The sequence below is a fragment of the Cheilinus undulatus genome, linkage group 14 (assembly GCF_018320785.1).
Source record: "Cheilinus undulatus linkage group 14, ASM1832078v1, whole genome shotgun sequence".
In the NCBI taxonomy this organism is placed as follows: domain Eukaryota; kingdom Metazoa; phylum Chordata; class Actinopteri; order Labriformes; family Labridae; genus Cheilinus; species Cheilinus undulatus.
Window position 1 is genome coordinate 9,706,105 of NC_054878.1, and position 17,658 is coordinate 9,723,762.

Below are 17,658 nucleotides of genomic sequence, written 5' to 3' on the forward strand. Positions count from 1 at the left end.
CTTGTAAAGGATATCACAGCCTTGGATTTGTCAATGTTGAGCAGCAACTCTGATATTTATGCGTTATCAATTGTTCACGTTTTTTTTTTTAAACTTCACACTCAGACTCCTCGTGTCAAAAAAGGAAAGTCATACTAATTTTTCATTAATATGAAACCTGATGAGAAATATTACATTCTGATGAATTTTCAGGAAATAAAATACCTTTAGTTTCAATGTGGGAAAAAAAAAAAAATTAAATAATTTTCACAAAATACACAGAGACATCTATGTAAAAGCTTAATCTCTCTTTACCGGGAAATTGGAAACCATAAAAAAAGCATGCTATTTCCCTTTATGCCAAATAAAGGAAAATGGCTGACATTTGGTGACAAACAGGAAAACTGCAAATTTCAATCAATGACTGCTGAATGAAAGCCCAATATCATAAAATTAATGGGTTTTTTTTTTTTTACTGCTGTAGCTTGGGGATTAAAAATCGAGATTTTAATGGGTTTCAATGGGGCATTTTTGGTCATGAGGGGGCTGAGTGTAGACAAAAAGCTTACAGTTTATTACTGAATCCCTACAGGGTCTGATGGTAAAATCTAAAAATTCTGTGAAAAAATTGCCCAGAAAATGACCAAAAAGCCACAAAGGCCTCAGGAGTCTCTAATACCAACATCTGGCTCGCTGGAGTGTGGAGCACAATACGAGATAATGATGCTGATTTTTGGTAAGATTTCCTCTGCCTAAAAAGTTAGCAAAAGCCTGGTTATCACACGATTCTTAAGAATATTCTGCAGATTGTCCCGTCATGTTTGTTGTTTGAAGAGTGATCATTCCCTCTCCAACCTGCTCTGAGTCACTCTAAAAGTTTAATATTTACAATTTGAAATGGAACAACTGTATTACAACTTTTTGTGTGCTGGTGTGCATCACATACAGCAGGTGCCCTCTTTTATCATTTTCGCCTCTGCCTCTCAATCACACCGAGTCCAACACTCATGAATCGTAGCCCCAAGTGGACAGGCATCAATACATTTTAGTCTACTTAGCTTTTCTGTGATTGCAAGTCAATTTGGTTGTTTTGTACAAGATTTCAACTTATTTATCTCCTTCTCTCAGGATACCAAAGCTGGTTTTCCTGAGATAATGATGTAATTTATCGTAAAATTGCCTCATTTTTCTGTCACCTTTGGAAAATTGAAGAAAATATAAATTCAAGTATGCATGTCCATCAGAGACTACAGCCTCTGTGTACGAGCACCTGCTTTATCCAACAAGTTAAACTGCATTTACAGTTTTTGTCCAAAAAAAAAGTATTGAGTTTTTTCTGGAGTTATATGAAAGCAGTTTTTATTAAATAACAATCTAACAGGTGCTGGTTTGGCTCAGTTAGTGGAGTAGGCACCCATATGCTGAGGCTTTAGTCTTCAATGGACTGGTTGTAGGATTGGTTCCCAGCCTCGGTGCATGCCTTTCCTCGCTTTATCCCCCTGTATTTCCAGTATCTCTTCAACTGTCTAATAAAAGCAAAAGACTATAAAAGACTGACACTCAACTGGAGCTATTCACAACCTTTTTAATACCCATTATTCTCTATTTTTTGCACTTATAATCTGCTGATGAAACACCAACATTTCCCAGTTTGGCATTATTAAATATTGGCATGAATACATCCATCAAATACGTGTCAAATTAAAGCCCAGGCTTTAAATTTTCCAAATCACCCTTTCATTTTATGCCGTTTTCAGCACTTTTTTATGCTAAATCCACTTTCTAACTGTAAGGCTTCACTAATCTATGCTCTAAAAGACTTCTTTCCTAAAAAGCCCAAAGTAGGTCATGTGGAGACTGTAGTGGTTTCCTAAACAGGTCCTCTATAGGAGAGAGCACCATGCTTAATGAACGCTGTCATCACAGCCAAATGCTCTGCTTGAACATGACTGAATGTATAATGTGATGGAAAGAGGGGCTCCTTTCACTTGCTAATAGGGTCGGCTGATTACGCGAGGCATTCGCTGAAGCCTCACCACGGTAACGAACAATAGACGGGGCCGCTCGGACGCATCTCATGAATGGATTCACAAATGAACATCCTCTGACCGAGTGAGCCGAGCACGCTCTCCGTCACAAAGAGCCAGAGTGAGGAGGGAGTAAATACTCGGGATGCTCTGTTCAGCCTCAGATAAAGAGTTTATTTGTGTACAGCTGCAGACGTAAACACAATAACTCAGAGTGTGGACAATGTTGGCTTATGTTTCAGCCTTCTGACTGATCATGAGACAGCTTCAAGGTTTAAGCTTTGATTTATTTAAATCCATTTTTTTACACAAACACAGAATGCTTGATTTCTTAAAGCACGTTCAATCATGTTACTTAGATGTTTGATAAACCATAGAGTTTGAGGAAAATTAGATTTTTACTGGTTTGACCTTTACCTTTGTTTGGTAAGAGTATTTTGAAACTTACAAAACACCTCCAAGTTTTCCCATCCAGTCTGCCTGCTCAAATATTCAGGTCAGATTCAGGTAATCCACTTAACCTTTAAAACTTTTAGGAATAACAGGACCTTGAAGAAGATGTTGTTGGCTTGAAATGATCTCAAAAAACCCTTTCAGCTGGAACAAATCTTGCTGACTTTAGAAATGGGAAGCACTTAAAGAAACAAGAAGCAAAGAAGCACAGTCTCACAGAGTCAGTACAATGGAGAACAACAAGGACTGAAACTGAAACTTTGCAAACTTTTCTGCTTATTTTGGGTCATTTTGATCAGATACTGTCCTCTAGCACTCTGCCTTTCTTTAAAATGACTGTCAAGAGGAATATGCACATCGATTTCATCTCATGCCCATATTTACCGTCCCTAGTTGTGCACATGTGAGCAACTGATCAGTGCAGCAGCCCAGCTATTTCTGTGCAAGGGCCAAGAAAGTGTGCTATGCATGAGCACAGAGTGCTCACATTATCAACCAAACTGGACATTGGGGGTCAAATGTGCTCGAGTATGATACAGATTGCCAAGTGTGAGTGTGTCATAATAACACTGCCAACGCTACTCTGTGTAGCGTTGGCAGTGGGCCAAAGTAATCTCTGTAGTGAAGAAGACACAATAATTGGACAGATGACTTTTATGCAAAATTATTTAACCAATGGATTACTTTAATTGCACAATTCGCTACATCACTCGACAAAAAAAGCCATTCCAGTGTTTTAACAGATTTCTTCGCAACACTTTACCCAAAAATTGATGACCATGGAATATATTTTTGTGCATGTGTAGGTCTGTATTCCTGGCCTCCATGTGCCAATTTCAGCAGATTAATAAGCAAACATACGTTTACAATATGTACGTTTACTTGGTGGAGAAGGCTCTGCTCTAAAGATGGTCCCTGGGTTAGTCAAGCAGCATGTTTAGACTGTTATTGGTATGCATAGTTAGAAACCCCTAATGAGATAGAAACATTGACAATGTGTTTTAAATATGATAAAATTAGTTCAAAAGCGATCTATAGTAGCATGAATCTGAATGAGGGTGCAACAAGCTTTGTGTTATAAAGGAGGAGGCTGGGGTGGAGGAGGTTAAGCTTTGCCAGCAGCAGCAGCATGGTGCATCAACATTAATGACAGCAGGTATTAGGGAGAAGCATGCCATATTTAAATACACAGCTGTGTTGAGAAAAAGAGCTGTGATTGGCTGTGGGCACTGGGAGGGGATAAATAGGATCAGCTGGCCGTCAGCTGATCACGTCTGGGCGTATGACTATCGTGTCCTGCATAAACTTCCGTTGAGCTTCATTAATTTCAATTGCTAGACTTGCGCTGGTGTTAACGTTGCCATTTTGCCTTTTGACATGTTTACACACACACACACTCAGTTCTTCTCCCACTATAATGATGAACAGAGATGCTTGAATGCGCGACTAAGATCACTACAGCTTCATACCGCCACTGCTAATGTTGGAGATTCTGGACCAGATGGACAGGATAATTTTGAAAAAGAAATGGTCAATGCCGAGGAACAGCAAAAAAAATCTTTGCATGTCAAGAATATCCTCGCTGTGAGTGAGCTGGATATGTTGGTTTACAGAGACAAGTAAATCCTCATGAGAATACCACCCTCCTTACAACAAGTAACACTCCGTTTTTGTATTTTCATGTTAGCAAAGGTGTTGTTGAGGACGTAGCGTGTGTGGACAGCTTTTTTTTGAAAACAAACAAAATGGTTTATGTTTCAAATATACCTGCCTAGGTATAAATTACCTTGATGAAGGCGACCCAGCTCTGGTGGCAGTAGACGAGGTATCCACCCAGTGGAGCAGTCAGCTGGCTCCTGTCGATGTGGTTTGAGAGCTCTGAGATTTCTTTCAGGAGGACTTTCTGCACAAAGATTAAGTTGGTGTTACATAAAGAAATGAGGCCTAAAGCAAAATCCTTAGATTAGTCTGTTTATATGCTATTATTGTTGCAAACTACAAATGTTTTTAAAGATCCATCCAAGCACACATAGACCCATAAATGCATATACTGTAAACCTTGTGGGATGCTGGTTTGGTTAAAAGTATGCTTTAGTTCAAGACAAATGACCAGTGAGGCTGGATCATGGACAAAAGAAAGGCTCCCAGCCTGAACTCGAAGTAAACAAACTATCGCTGCACACACTGATGGATAATGCACAGCAAAAGAGTCGCAAAGGTCAAATGTAAACCGGCCAATTGAGAGGCTCATCTCAGATATAACCGATGACTTGTGTTTATTTTGAGCTCTTGTATCGAATAGTCACTGTACACATGAATGGATATGTTCATGCATCAGCAAATGGTTTTAGTAACAATCATAGTGCCATATTTCTGTTTATTTACCTTGAATGAGGTGTTGTAAGACTTCGATGGAGACAAAAGTTTCAGCAAAAGCTTGAGAGCATCTTTCTTCTTTGGCTGAATGATGTAAACACTATGAACCGTCCGCTTGTGCAGCTAGGAGAGAGACACACAAAAGAAAGAAAAGCAAGAACACTTAAAAATAACATCTGATGGACAGCAATGCATTGCTCTTGCAGCTAAATGTGAATAAAACAGCTACACCATAAAAATTGGAGTCTCACAAAGGTAGAATAATTCAAATAACAAACACCTGTGGCTACAAACACAGGCTACAACGATACTAAATATTGAATGTTTTTCAAAATGCATTAAAGCAAATATCTTATTTGTTATACTTAGTTCAAAACTCATCTCCCGATACAATAGAGAAATGGATACCCCTTCCTTCTGCAGTCCTTCCTTGGTCCCCACTATTAAACAAATGAATGAAACACCTGAGAGCCAGATTCTTCTGAGATATTTTTGGGCTATCAAAATCTAGCATTATTTTTTTAAGTAATTAATTTGGGACTATTGGATGCTTTGCAAATCAAACAGAGTCACAATGACCTCCTGGATGTATAAAAGAAGTGGGCATGAAAGGTGAAGCACACCTCTGCTGTAAGATACATAAAATTTTAAAATTCAAGTTCTGAATAACTTAAATCTTTTGCTATCCTAACCCACATAACACAAAACCTATAAATACAACATACAGCAAGAATCAGAAAGATAAAAAATAAAAAAGTGATAAAGCAGCCTTGACAACAGCGCTGCTGACAGACAAACACAGGGAAGCAGGGGTTAGTTTAAAACAAAGTCGTGCCTTAAACCTGCAGAAAACAAATTCATGAGCACAAGTTTAAAAAAAATTGCTCCTTCCATTAGCGCTGTTGGGTGTGTTCGTTTTTAAACAAGGAGTGGTCAGGTACAAAGCAGGGAGGTTCTCATCCTGAGAATACAAAATTCAACTGCACCTTAAACCTCCTAAACCTTTTAGACCTCCAAAGTCTAAAACTTGTGGTGCAGCATGATATTTAGAGGATGTGTTGTAAATGGGAGAGGATGCAGGGATCATTGTTGACATGATATTGGTATAGACAGATTTAAAACATTCTGCCAATATTTAAAACTGATATGTCAGTTGTAAATAATCTGTATGAAGAATTCGAGTTCTGGGCAGAACCAACAGACCTGTCAGCTGACATACAGAGAGAAGTCCATAAAAAGAGATAAATAAGTCTAACTTAAGGACTGAAGTTTTGAGCCTGGACTACATTTTGTATTAGCATCAACACTGGCATCGCCCAAAATGAATTTGGAAATATCTGCAGATCAGAATATGGCAAAAATCCAATACTGTGCATTTCATTTCTAGAAAAAAGGACATGTATCACAAGTTCACACTGCTATTAAACCACCAACGAAGAAGAGGAAGTACCCGACATAAAACACGCGAAGAAGAAAAGTCAGCTCCACGCTAGGCAGACCAGCGAGACCCGCTGGCCTTTTCTTTTCACATCTCTGCACCATTTTAGAAAAGTCAGGATTTTGCACAAGAATTCACTCCACTGGCTTTTTATTAAAAACGGTGTGACAGCATACTTCAAAAATCATAATGTTAATACATTGCTCTAAAATGCACATATTTTAATTTTGTCTTTATTTTTTTCAATCCAGGAGATATTAGGCTGTTTTCTGTGATGCTTCTTATTTTGCAGATGTTTTTTGTTTTCTACTTTTAGTCTCATGTTTAATACATCACAACCACTGATAGCTCTGAATAACACTAAATGGAACAAAGTATTAACTGATAGATTTATTCAAATGTATTCTGAATGTTAAAAAAGTATTAGCTGCACTAAAGTTAGCAAAAGGAAAAAAAGAAGGTGAGGAGGGACATCTAGAATGATCAGTCTGGAACTTGGACTTTTTAGTATTTTATTGATGAACCGAACCTGCTCTGAACCTTGACCCCAAAACCAAGGTACTAACACCCTTATTCATTATTCGTCCAGAAGTTGGAGAGAATACTGAGATTAGTTCAAGTTAAAAATCAGAGAGGGTCATGTTACCTGCTGCAGTTTAAAATTTTTTAAAATAAACATTTAAAGACAGTTGATGTTTGATTGTGAATATAAAAATAAAAATCCATTAAAGATAAGGTAAAAAGTCATCTTTAGATGTCAAGAACAGATTTTAAAAAAGAAAGAAAAATGTGCATCATCCAACATTTTTATAATCAGGTCAGAGGAGGACAAAAACTAAAAACTGGAATTAGCTGATCAAATTGTTATCAGTACACATCTGATTTAATTACTACAAGAAAAAAATTTAAAGAGAACAAAATCCATAGATAAAGGCTATTCATTTAGCTCTAAAAATACACAATATTGGTGCATTTAACTTCAAAATGTCCAGATTTTTGTCCCCTGGGAGCATACCTCCAATCCTCACTTGAAGGTTCAGAGGTGCCCAACATAGTCTCCTAAAATCCTGTGGGAAACTGAGTTCTCTTTAGGGAGCCAAAATTCACGTCAAAATTATCCTCTCCAGCTCTACTCCCTCATCCAAATAAGGTCGCTTCAAGTGCCAAAAAAAACAAGATGGCAACACCCAAGCATGTCCTCGCGGTTTTAGGCTGATGTCTCATTAAGCGTCTGCTTCTTTGGACAGTTTATGAAAAGCCACTACACCTATGACCAGATAAACCAGTCAGGGAGAGCCAGGGCAAAAACAAAAATGCTGTTGGATCACTGTTGCTGCGTCATTTACTACCCTCTTTGCACTGTATGTTCAACTCCTTTTAATCTGCAGGGCCATGGTGAATTTTCCTAAATAAACCCAATGCATTCACACATCAACTCACCTCGACTTCAAGCTGAAATTTGACAAAGAGACCGGAAGGAGGAGTCTGTGTAGAATTTTTTAAAAATGCAGCTCAAGTTTTCAGGAGCTTTTACATGATAAAAAACAAATTGTTGATCCATGAATGCATCAGTTCTCTGAAAAACAAAATACCAGAAGTCATCTAAAGTTGAGATGCTCCACCACAGACATAAATCACGACAGGCGAGCAATTAGAAGTTTTTTGCTGCTCAGCAAGTTTATAATTACAAAATAAAATGCAAAAACGTGTCAGTATGCAGGCCAGCATCTAAGCCTGAACCACAGAACGTTTTAAAACCTTCATCTGAAGGAAAGCAGCATCCCCTACACAACAGAGCTCATTTCATGTCATTTCACTGAGGCTTTTCTATTAAATAACCGAGCATGTGACCAGCTATACATGTGACCCTCGCCCCCCTCTACCCTCACACTCGCACGGAGGAATTCCACGATAACCAGAGATGACGCACTTGGGGTTTAATTTTGAAGATCATCGCTCTGAATCCATAAAACAAATGTTGCATAACTCCACCCTGCAGGAAACAGATCTGTGAGTCCACAGGCCGATCACAAGTTCACCTTGTGTTTGTGCAGAGGGCTAAACTCATAGTCTTGCTCATGCATTATTCACAGAATAAAACACCAAGCTGCTGTTTCACTCGGCCTGCAACTTTCCTACAACTAAACTCATATAAAAACTTCAATAAATGTGCAAGATTATTAAGTAAAAAAACTGCAGCAAGAAGGGATACCCTCTGCAAAGAATGGGAAACTCTGCCTTTGGCTGTATTCATCTTTGCCAACAGGAAATTATAAAAATCCAAAAAGTTGAGCTTCATCCAGCAAAGGCTGAACTAAACTTGTCTGTAAATAAAATGAGTTGCATTTCTAGAAGGTTACAGATGCTTGTTTGTTGTTTATAGGACTGCAAGACTGCAGAGAACAGGCAATGATGTGTATTCCTAAAGTTTGCCACAATATTATATCTGGGTTTAGTTCAACGGCCTTTAAACGGTGATAAAGCAGTTGAAAACATTACAGTTAATCAATCATCAAGGCTCCACTACACCATGTTTCTCAGTTTTAAAAAAGGGGCCAATGGTTCACTATTGTTGACGCTACCTTCACAGAATGACAATCATGTGATGCTTGTTGTGAGCAAGCTTTGTGTGCCATGCTTTTAAAGAGACAAGGAGGCTACACCAAAGCGTTATAGCAGAGGAACCAGGCAGCAGAGCTTTGTATTCACTAAAGAAATGAGTTAAGTCATCTGTAAAACCTGCAGGGGAAACAGTAACAACTAAAGATTAAACCACAAAACTTGATGTAGCATCTGCAGGGTCATACTAAATGTCAAAGTAGAGGGAAATCCGATATGATGGTAGTGGCAGTCCCGGGATGCACATGCCCTCTGGGATCACTTCCAGCACGAACATGGAAGTGCACTTTTGAATGCATTTCTTTATCATTTGAGAAAATTCTGAATGAAAACAAAACATACAGAAAGAAACCACCATATGGATAGGTAAATTTATAGTGATGCATAAGTATTTTTTTGAACCGATACCAATAACCAATAATTTCCCAACTCCTGATGGCTGATAACCAATACGAACCGATAATTTTTTTTCAATTATTGATTTAAAAAAGAAGTTTATTTAATGTATTTATGCACATCTGGGGGTAAGAAGGGGTTAATATAAAGTCCACTCTTCGAGATCCTTGCGGTGCAAATTCTACAAACACTGTTGTGTTAAGCTCCCCAGTAAATACTGAATAACTCCACCAGTACCGCCATGTCATTAGCCTCTTAGCACTGAGGCTGCTTCCTCTTCTTCTCTGGTGTTTACCAGTGGGTCAGGTACTGTGGCACCACCTACTGTTTCAGAATGTGTAGTCTTGTGAGAAAGAGAACAGACGCCTTTATCATCTGTGGTTTTTATCGGTTAGTATTTTATCATCAGGACAATAAAATTACGTAAAATATATGCAATATTCCAGATGAAGTGGGAGTGACAGTGACTTCCCCTTGCCAGAAAGTGACACAGAGTTCCACAGCACTGCTGCCTCAGAGCGATCTTTTGAGGTGGAGGATTTTTCCCCTCCAGAGTTCCCTAAAGCAGGCCATAGTGTGGTGGTGACCGTGCAGAAGTTTGCAATCATCACGGGCAAACGTCATCATGGGTGGGGTTAAGTTGCACTGTAAGTCTGTGTAAACAATGGAAACCGCCATGGTGGCGATTCGCTTGGATGTAGCTGCAGAGAAGCGGCAGTGTAGTTGGACCTCGACCACATTTCTTTGGTAAAAACAACAGCTAAGAGCCACACAGCTTCTCTTAGTGAAGGATTTCAGCGTGAATTTTGGCCACAGACATGCTTTGCTGCTCAAACATTATAGTAGCATGTCTGCTACAGACATGCTACTGTAATGTTCTGTGCTACATGAATGTCATAGACAGAACATTTCTTCAATGGCATTCTGAGAATTTCTGAAAGTCCCGACCTTCCCAGATTCTTTGGGAGCTTTCCCAGATGAATGTGAAATATATCCATGCAATGGATGTATAAAACAGTTTATCTGGCGTGTAAGATTATGCTTCCCATGTTGCAGAGATGAATTTAGGTTATTTAACTAGCAAAAAAAAGGAATTTCTGTCTTTGAAAACATTAGGAAATATGCGAGATACTGTAAGGCCACAATTAAACATATTCAACATAGGAATTGCCACTTGTTAAATTAATATAGATATTTCAATGTAGAAAATCTTCATATTGCATCTCTAAACCTGTAAATCTAATGTAAATAAGATGGATCAAGGTTTCAGTTCAACAAGTGACCCTGTCAAATGGTGCCTTAAGCCAAGTGGACCAATAACTGAGGAGTATATTAGGACATAAGAAAGTACTTACTAGGCATTCAGTATGAAATTTTACCTTTTAAAGCTGCTGTTATCAAGTCATCTACGGATGCTGCTGACTGACAGGTATCAATTAAAACGGTTGCTTATTAAACCAAAACACTGGGACTGTTATGTCCTTAGAGGAAAATGAGGGAGCAATGGCGTGCAGACAGTGTGTTCTCACTACTGGTCATCAGTTTTAGCTGATCTGATGTTAGTCATTCATTCATGTGTATTATGTTAGATCTGGTCCCAGAATTAACATTTTAGTAACATCATTAAGTGTTACCATGTTTGCAGTTTACATCCCACTAATCTAGCTGTTGTTTAATAGCCTGAGATCTCATGTGCCCCCTAGTGGTGTCCCTTAGTAACATGTGTCATTTATGAAAAGTATATCTAAAAGTACACTTGTGACACAGCTGGACAAACTCAACATTAAACAGCAACTCCATCTCCAGCCTGAAAGTAAGAAAACAAAACTGTGCACAGTGTGCTGTAGTTTGTCTGTGGGTAAACAACGTCAAATAGGTTTGCAAAGTGTGGCTAACGTTGGCAGTGCTAGCACCATCATCCCTCAGTCCACCCTGCAATTCAACACCTGTGCTGAAGGTTTGTACTCATTGCTCCAGTTTAAGCTGACACAGCCTCTTATATTTGTAAATCAGTCCTCTAGATCAACATACTGCCAGGAAACCAAATGATACCCCAGGTATGTTGAAATTACTTCACAGGCCCAAAACCTTCTGTTGCAAACTGACCAAAAGGTACCACTAGCCAACTTTCAGCTACCAGTTTGACTTCACCTACAAACACTTCACACCATGTGCAAACACAAAAATGATCTTTACCTCGAGTAGAAGCAGAGTCTCAGCGATGAACCTGGTCGTAGGTAGCGAGGCCTGCCGTAGATCAGCTACCACTGATACCAAACACTCCTTCTCCTGCTTCTTACTGCAGAGAAAAAACAGTACAAACTTCAGTACTTCATAGGGATGCAACTATAATCAACACTTTACACTTCCTTATGATTATAGTAGAATTGGAACGATTTTGATATTAAAACAAAATACTTAGATTTCATTTTTTCATATGAACATCAGGGAAATTTAGCTTTTAAGCACCTAAAATTGCATGCAAACTCATGCACTCTGTCTAAATTGCACTAATAAAAACATTTCTAATGTATTAGTTTTAAATATGAAGTTCCCTCTCTCTCTCCTAAAGGCAGATTTTGGTTGAAAGACAGCACTGTCAGTTAATTAACAATATTACATGGGATTAACTGCAGACTTTGTGATTAATTGCTTCAAAATGGGAAAAAATTATTACAGATGGACCTCCCATTTCTACATACAGTGTTGTGAAAAAAATATTTGCCCCCTTTCTGATTCCTGATGTTTTTGCATGTTTATCACACTTAAATGTTTAGGATTATCAAACCAATTTTCATATTTCACAAAGACAACCAAAGTAAATAAAAAATGCAGTTTCTGAACGATTATTTAATTTTTTAAGGGGGGAAAATATCCAAACCTATCTGACCCTGTGTGAAAAAGTAATTGCCCCCTGAACCTAATAACTGGTTGTGCATTAACTGAAATCAAGAGTTTGTAATAACTAGTGATGAGTCTCTCTCGTTGCTGTGGAGGATTTTTGGCCCACTCTTCTTCACAGAATTGTTTTAACTCAGCCATATTGGAGGGTTTTCCAGCATGAACTGCCTGTTTAAGGTCACACCACAGCATCTCAATTGGATTTAAGTCCGGACTTTGACTTGGCTCCAAAACCAAAACCCACTCCAGAACCTTAATTTTGTTTATTTTGAGCCATTCAGAGGTGGACTTGTTGGAAGATTTCGGGTCGTTGTCCTGCTGAATAACTCAAGAGCGCTTGAGCTTTAGGTCACAAACTGATTGCCGGACATTGGCCTTCAGGATTTTCTGGTAGACAGCAGAATTCATGGTTCCATTAATCACAGTAAGTGGTCCAGGTCCTGAAGCAGCAAAGCAGCCCCAGACCATCACACTGCCAACACCATGTTTGACTGTTATTTTTACTCCAGATGTAACAGGCCGCACACCTTCCAAAAAGCTCAACTCTTGTCTCATCAGTCCACAGAATATTTCTCCAAAAGTCTTGGGGATCACCAAGAGGTTTCTTGGCAAATGTGGCAAGAACCTTTGTGTTCTTTTTTGTCAGCAGTGGTTTTGGCCTTGGAACTCTCCCATGGATGACATTTTTTCTCTGTGTCTTTCTCATGGTTGAGTCATGAGGCCAGTGATGCTTGCAGTTCTTTGGATGTGGTTCTGGGTTCTTTTGTGACCTCCTGGATGAGTCGTCGTTGCACTCTTGGAGTCACTTTGGTTGGTCGACCACTCATGGGAAGGTTCACCACTGTTCCCAGTATCCCTATTTGTGGATAATGGCTCTGAACGTGGTTCAGAGGGCTGGAGCCCCAAAGCCTTAGAAATGACTTTGTAAACTTATCCAGACTGATAGATTTCAGTCACTTTGTTTCTCATTTGTTCTTGAATTTCTTTGGATTGTGGCATGATCCGTTTCTTTTTGAGATCTTGTAGCCTACTTCACTTTGTCTGACAGCTTCTATTTAAGTGATTTCTTGATCCAACAAATCTGGCGGTAATCAGCCTGGCTGAAATTGAACTCAGCTTTCCAAAAACTGTGGTTAATCACAGTTAACTCATAATTTAAAAATGGGGGGCAATTATTTTTTCACACAGGGCCAGATGGGTTTGGATTTTTCCCCACTTGAAAGATTAAATAATCATTCAAACATTGCATTTTCTATTTACTTGGGTTGTCTTTGTGAAATATAAAAATTGGTTTGATGATCGAAACATTTAAGTATGATAAATATGCAAAAACATCAGGAATCAGAAAGGGGTTAAATACTTTTTCACAGCACTGTAGTTATTTCTAACATTCGCATTCCTTTTACTCCATTCTTCAACCTATTTTAGATTATTGATCCCAGATGGTGTTGTTGGGGCAACTGGGTGGAATAATTAAATAAATAAGAGACCAGGAAACTTTAGGTTTACATTAACATCAAGTTTAAAATCTTCTGTGGATTGTGGTAACCTGGCACGCTGGATGGATTTGTTTCACACATCCATCTGGAAAACCTTCCATAGATGGCGTTTGGGAAAGGGCAGAGCCTTTGAAAAAAAACTTGGAGGGTGATTGGATAAACGTTCTGTCCATCACATCTTTACGGGCCAATCAGAGCAACAAAACACATGACATAGCCATTACCATCTTCGTCACTACAGAGGATTAAACTCCATTGTGAGCTGCATAACGCGAACCATGGGGACTGTAGACATGTCAGTACACGACTTTTGTCGTTTTTGAAAAGAAAACAACTCAATGCTGTTCTTTGTTCTTCTTAAAGCAAAGAAATGTCATCAAGTTCTGGTAAAACTGACGCTTTAGCAGCATCCACGCTAAGCTCTTCCACCATAATAGCACTGGCCTCTTGCTGCTGCTTGTTTACGTCACGACTCTGTTGGTCCTGTCGCTTTTTAACCCGGCCCAAACGGTTCAGAAGGGAGCTTTGCAAGATGGATTTGCCAGTAAGAAACACAGAAATGGGCGAATCCATCTGCTTTGCAAGGTTAGGATCAAGGAGGATCTGAAAACTTCTAAAACTGTTCTTTAAAAATGATTGTGAATTTTCAGCTGATATTGGAAAGTATTAATGCACTGAAAATGTTGGGAAACTTGGCAAACTTCTCACAAACACGTAAATACTATTGTCCTAATCCACATACTTGTGCAGACACAGAAAGTAATTTATGAAGTCCACCACTTCTGCTTTGCTGAGGTCTGAGGAGAGTTTGTCTTGTGCGTCCACCGGGAAGAAGATCAAAGGGCAGCCATGTTGATCAAAAGCACCTGGACAGAAAGGTAACAGATTATTGCACATGTGCAGAGAAGATTCCTGGACAAAGATGAGAGAAAAGACTGGCAGCAAGTGTACATATGTGGTTAAGGGATAATTCAGGTCTTTTAAACCTGGACTTTTCTCCAGACTGAGGCAGCAGTAGATGAATATCTTTCATATTTGTCAGCATATTCTGGTGGCTTTAAAGAGAGTGACGTTTCTGGGTTTAAAAAATCATCTTAATCTTTAACAAAAAGTTCCATCTCTGTAAAAGTCCTTTAGAATAACAATGACTGCAAAAACAAAAGCTTTCGGTAGACAAACTTTGACCATTTAGTCCTGGGGATTATGTTGAAACCATTATAGTCCATTTACTTTTGCAATTCTTGAACTTCTTTTTGAACTTATTAATCATTTAAAGCCCTACATATGTAGAAATAGGACCCATTTTTGAAAAGAGCTGGAATTAATCAAATATATTTTCCTCTGGCTTACAATGGACAAGCATTTAAGGCCATTAGAACTGATCATTTTTACTACTCTAAAAAACAAAAAGATGGAAAAAAAAAAAAAGTATAAAAATAAATTTTGCTGTTAATCATTGACACATCCCAGGCTGTAATCATTCAACACAAAAAAATAATTTTGTATGTTGCATGTTAAATATATATATATATATATATTTTTTTTTTTAAAGGGTTAAAATCTTCTAAAAAATTAATGAATATTTTTGTCAATAATTAGGTCAGTTGTAGGTGAAAAAATAGGTCAATGAAAGTAGAATAAAATATAAATGTATATTATTTTTCATAGCTACCATATGAAAAGCACATTTTTATTTTCTCCTTGGCAGCTGAAGTGTGACTTATATTAAAATGATCCCTGAGGGTTAAATTAAAGGTAACTGCCCCCTTGTTTGGAAACCAAACTGCTCTTATAGGTAGATTGAAGATTTTAACATGAAAACTACAGAAAAAGAAACTTGTTATGCATTGAATAGAAATAAGGGAAGAGTTAAAGGTAAATGTTTGATAAAAACAGGGTTCAGATGTCTTATGACTTGTCTACAGAGCTGTCTGTGAAGTTTAAAGAAGAAATTAGACATTAAGAAGCAGTAGGACTTATTTACATCACTGCAGCAACGGGGAGGTAATGACATGGCTTAACCAAAGTGCTTCAAAAGGGACAAAAAAAAAATGCAATTTGAAAACAATAGTGCACTAATTGTAATTGATGCAATTAATCAGCCCAAGTTAATGTTTTAAACATTTTATTCTACTACTATTCTACAAAGTACATTAGAAAGTTAAAACATACATCATATTAAATCAGAAAAGACACATCAAAGTCAGGTGAAACAAGTGCAATCAGAGTACAAGAAATTCAGCAATAATGATTTGAAATGCCCCACAGTAACAAAGACAACAGTGTTGTTTCGCATAACAGCATGCAGTAGAGAATGAAGGTGTGTATGGATACAAGTGTTTTGCATAACAGTGTGTGTTTATGGATCACAGTTTTTAGTTTTAGAAGAATGTGGTCTTGAATGAAAGTGTGTAGTCTTGAATGAAAGTGTGTAGTCCTAAATGAAAGTGCGTAGTCTTGAATGAACGTGTGTAGTCTTGAATGAAAGTGCGTAGTCTTGAATGAAAGTGTGTAGTCCTAAATGAAAGTGTGTAGACTTGAATGAACGTGTGTAGTCTTGAATGAAAGTGTGTAGTGTTGAATGAAAGTGTGTAGTCCTGAATGAAAGTGTGTAGTCCTGAATGAAAGTGTGTAGTCCTGAATGAAAGTGTGTAGTCCTGAATGAAAGTGTGTAGTCCTGAATGAAAGTGTGTAGACTTGAATGAACGTGTGTAGTCTTGAATGAAAGTGTGTAGTCCTAAATGAAAGTGTGTAGACTTGAATAAAAGTGTGTAGTGTTAAATGGAAGTGTGTAGTCCTAAATGAAACTGTGTAGTGTTGAATGAAAGTGTGTAGTCCTGAATGAAAGTGTGTAGTTGTATGTACCAGGGAACAGCACAGCTCCAGAGTTGAACACATGATCCTTGGGCAGAGGTGGGGAGGGGGTACACTCCTCTGCAGACTCCTGCATGTCTGAAAGGTTTGGGAAAAATGATTATTTTCACTGAAAACACGAACGACAAGAATTCCCTCCCTTTCCTTTATAACCTCGGGAGGACCTGGTCCAACAAATTCCTCCTTAAACAGCCCTGAAAAAGTAGAACTACACTGGGAAAGTCAGCAGAATGAAGCCTACACGTCTTTATGTCTTAAATATGGGCAGAAAACGGGTTAACGTGCACAAAGACGGCTTCATTGTTCAGAGTTAACCGGAGAGGCTGCTCAGTGCACTTGTCTCTCCTACCTGTTGAGTTTCGGATCATCTTTACGTCCACAAAGTTTTTCTCTCTCGTAGACTCCAAGAAGACCAACAAGCAGGTATCCTCCCCACACCTGAGCCGACATGGACTAGCTTCACTGCTGTGAAACCGGAGAAGAGGACCGTGAGGACGGCGGCTGCTCGCTAGTACCTCTCTCCGCCATGTTACGTCCTTCCATCAGCTCGTGAGCTGAACGAACCCCGCTGACGAACGGAGGTCGGCTCATTTATAAACTAGAGGGGAGGAGACGGCACGAGGAGGGGGAGGAGACTAGAAACCTGGAGGTTAACCGGGCCAGTGCGTCTCATGTTAAAATATTATGGATAAAAGGTCAATATAGCAACTAGAATGACATAATAAAAATAAAAAATAAATGAGAGGTCAAAATTAATAGATCAAAGTTGAAATAACTACATATTTAGCCCTATTTTCAGATATAAAGTCAAAGGGACGATGTATGAAGGTATAATTTTGTGATGAAAGAGTATAAAGCTCATGACTAAGAGTTGGTAACTCAAAATTATGTGTTAAATAAAGATATATATAAATTATTTAATGATTAAATGATACATATCAAAGGTAATTCATAATTTCAAAATAAGGAGCTTAGAATGATAAAATGTGAGAGAAAAGTTCAAAACTATGAGTTTAAAAGGTCAAAATGGTACTTAAAAGTTTTAAATTGAGGGTCTTAGAGGTTAAAAAAACAAAGATAAAACGTCAGAATTGTG

General features: G+C 38.3%; 1 protein-coding gene across 1 annotated transcript in view; it reads right to left on the reverse strand.

Moving 5' to 3' along the window:
• LOC121521087 overlaps positions 1–17,116 on the reverse strand; it is a 45,693-nt gene extending 28,577 nt beyond the window's left edge. Inside the window, exons 1-6 of the mRNA XM_041804823.1 lie at positions 16,912–17,116; positions 16,554–16,640; positions 14,431–14,554; positions 11,485–11,587; positions 4,845–4,958; positions 4,246–4,362 (exon numbers count right to left, since the gene is read on the reverse strand). Of these exons, the coding sequence (XP_041660757.1) occupies positions 4,246–4,362; positions 4,845–4,958; positions 11,485–11,587; positions 14,431–14,554; positions 16,554–16,640; positions 16,912–16,930 (564 nt within the window). The 5' untranslated portion in view covers positions 16,931–17,116. The remainder of the gene's footprint in view (positions 1–4,245; positions 4,363–4,844; positions 4,959–11,484; positions 11,588–14,430; positions 14,555–16,553; positions 16,641–16,911) is intronic.
• Positions 17,117–17,658: the final 542 nt, after the last annotated feature.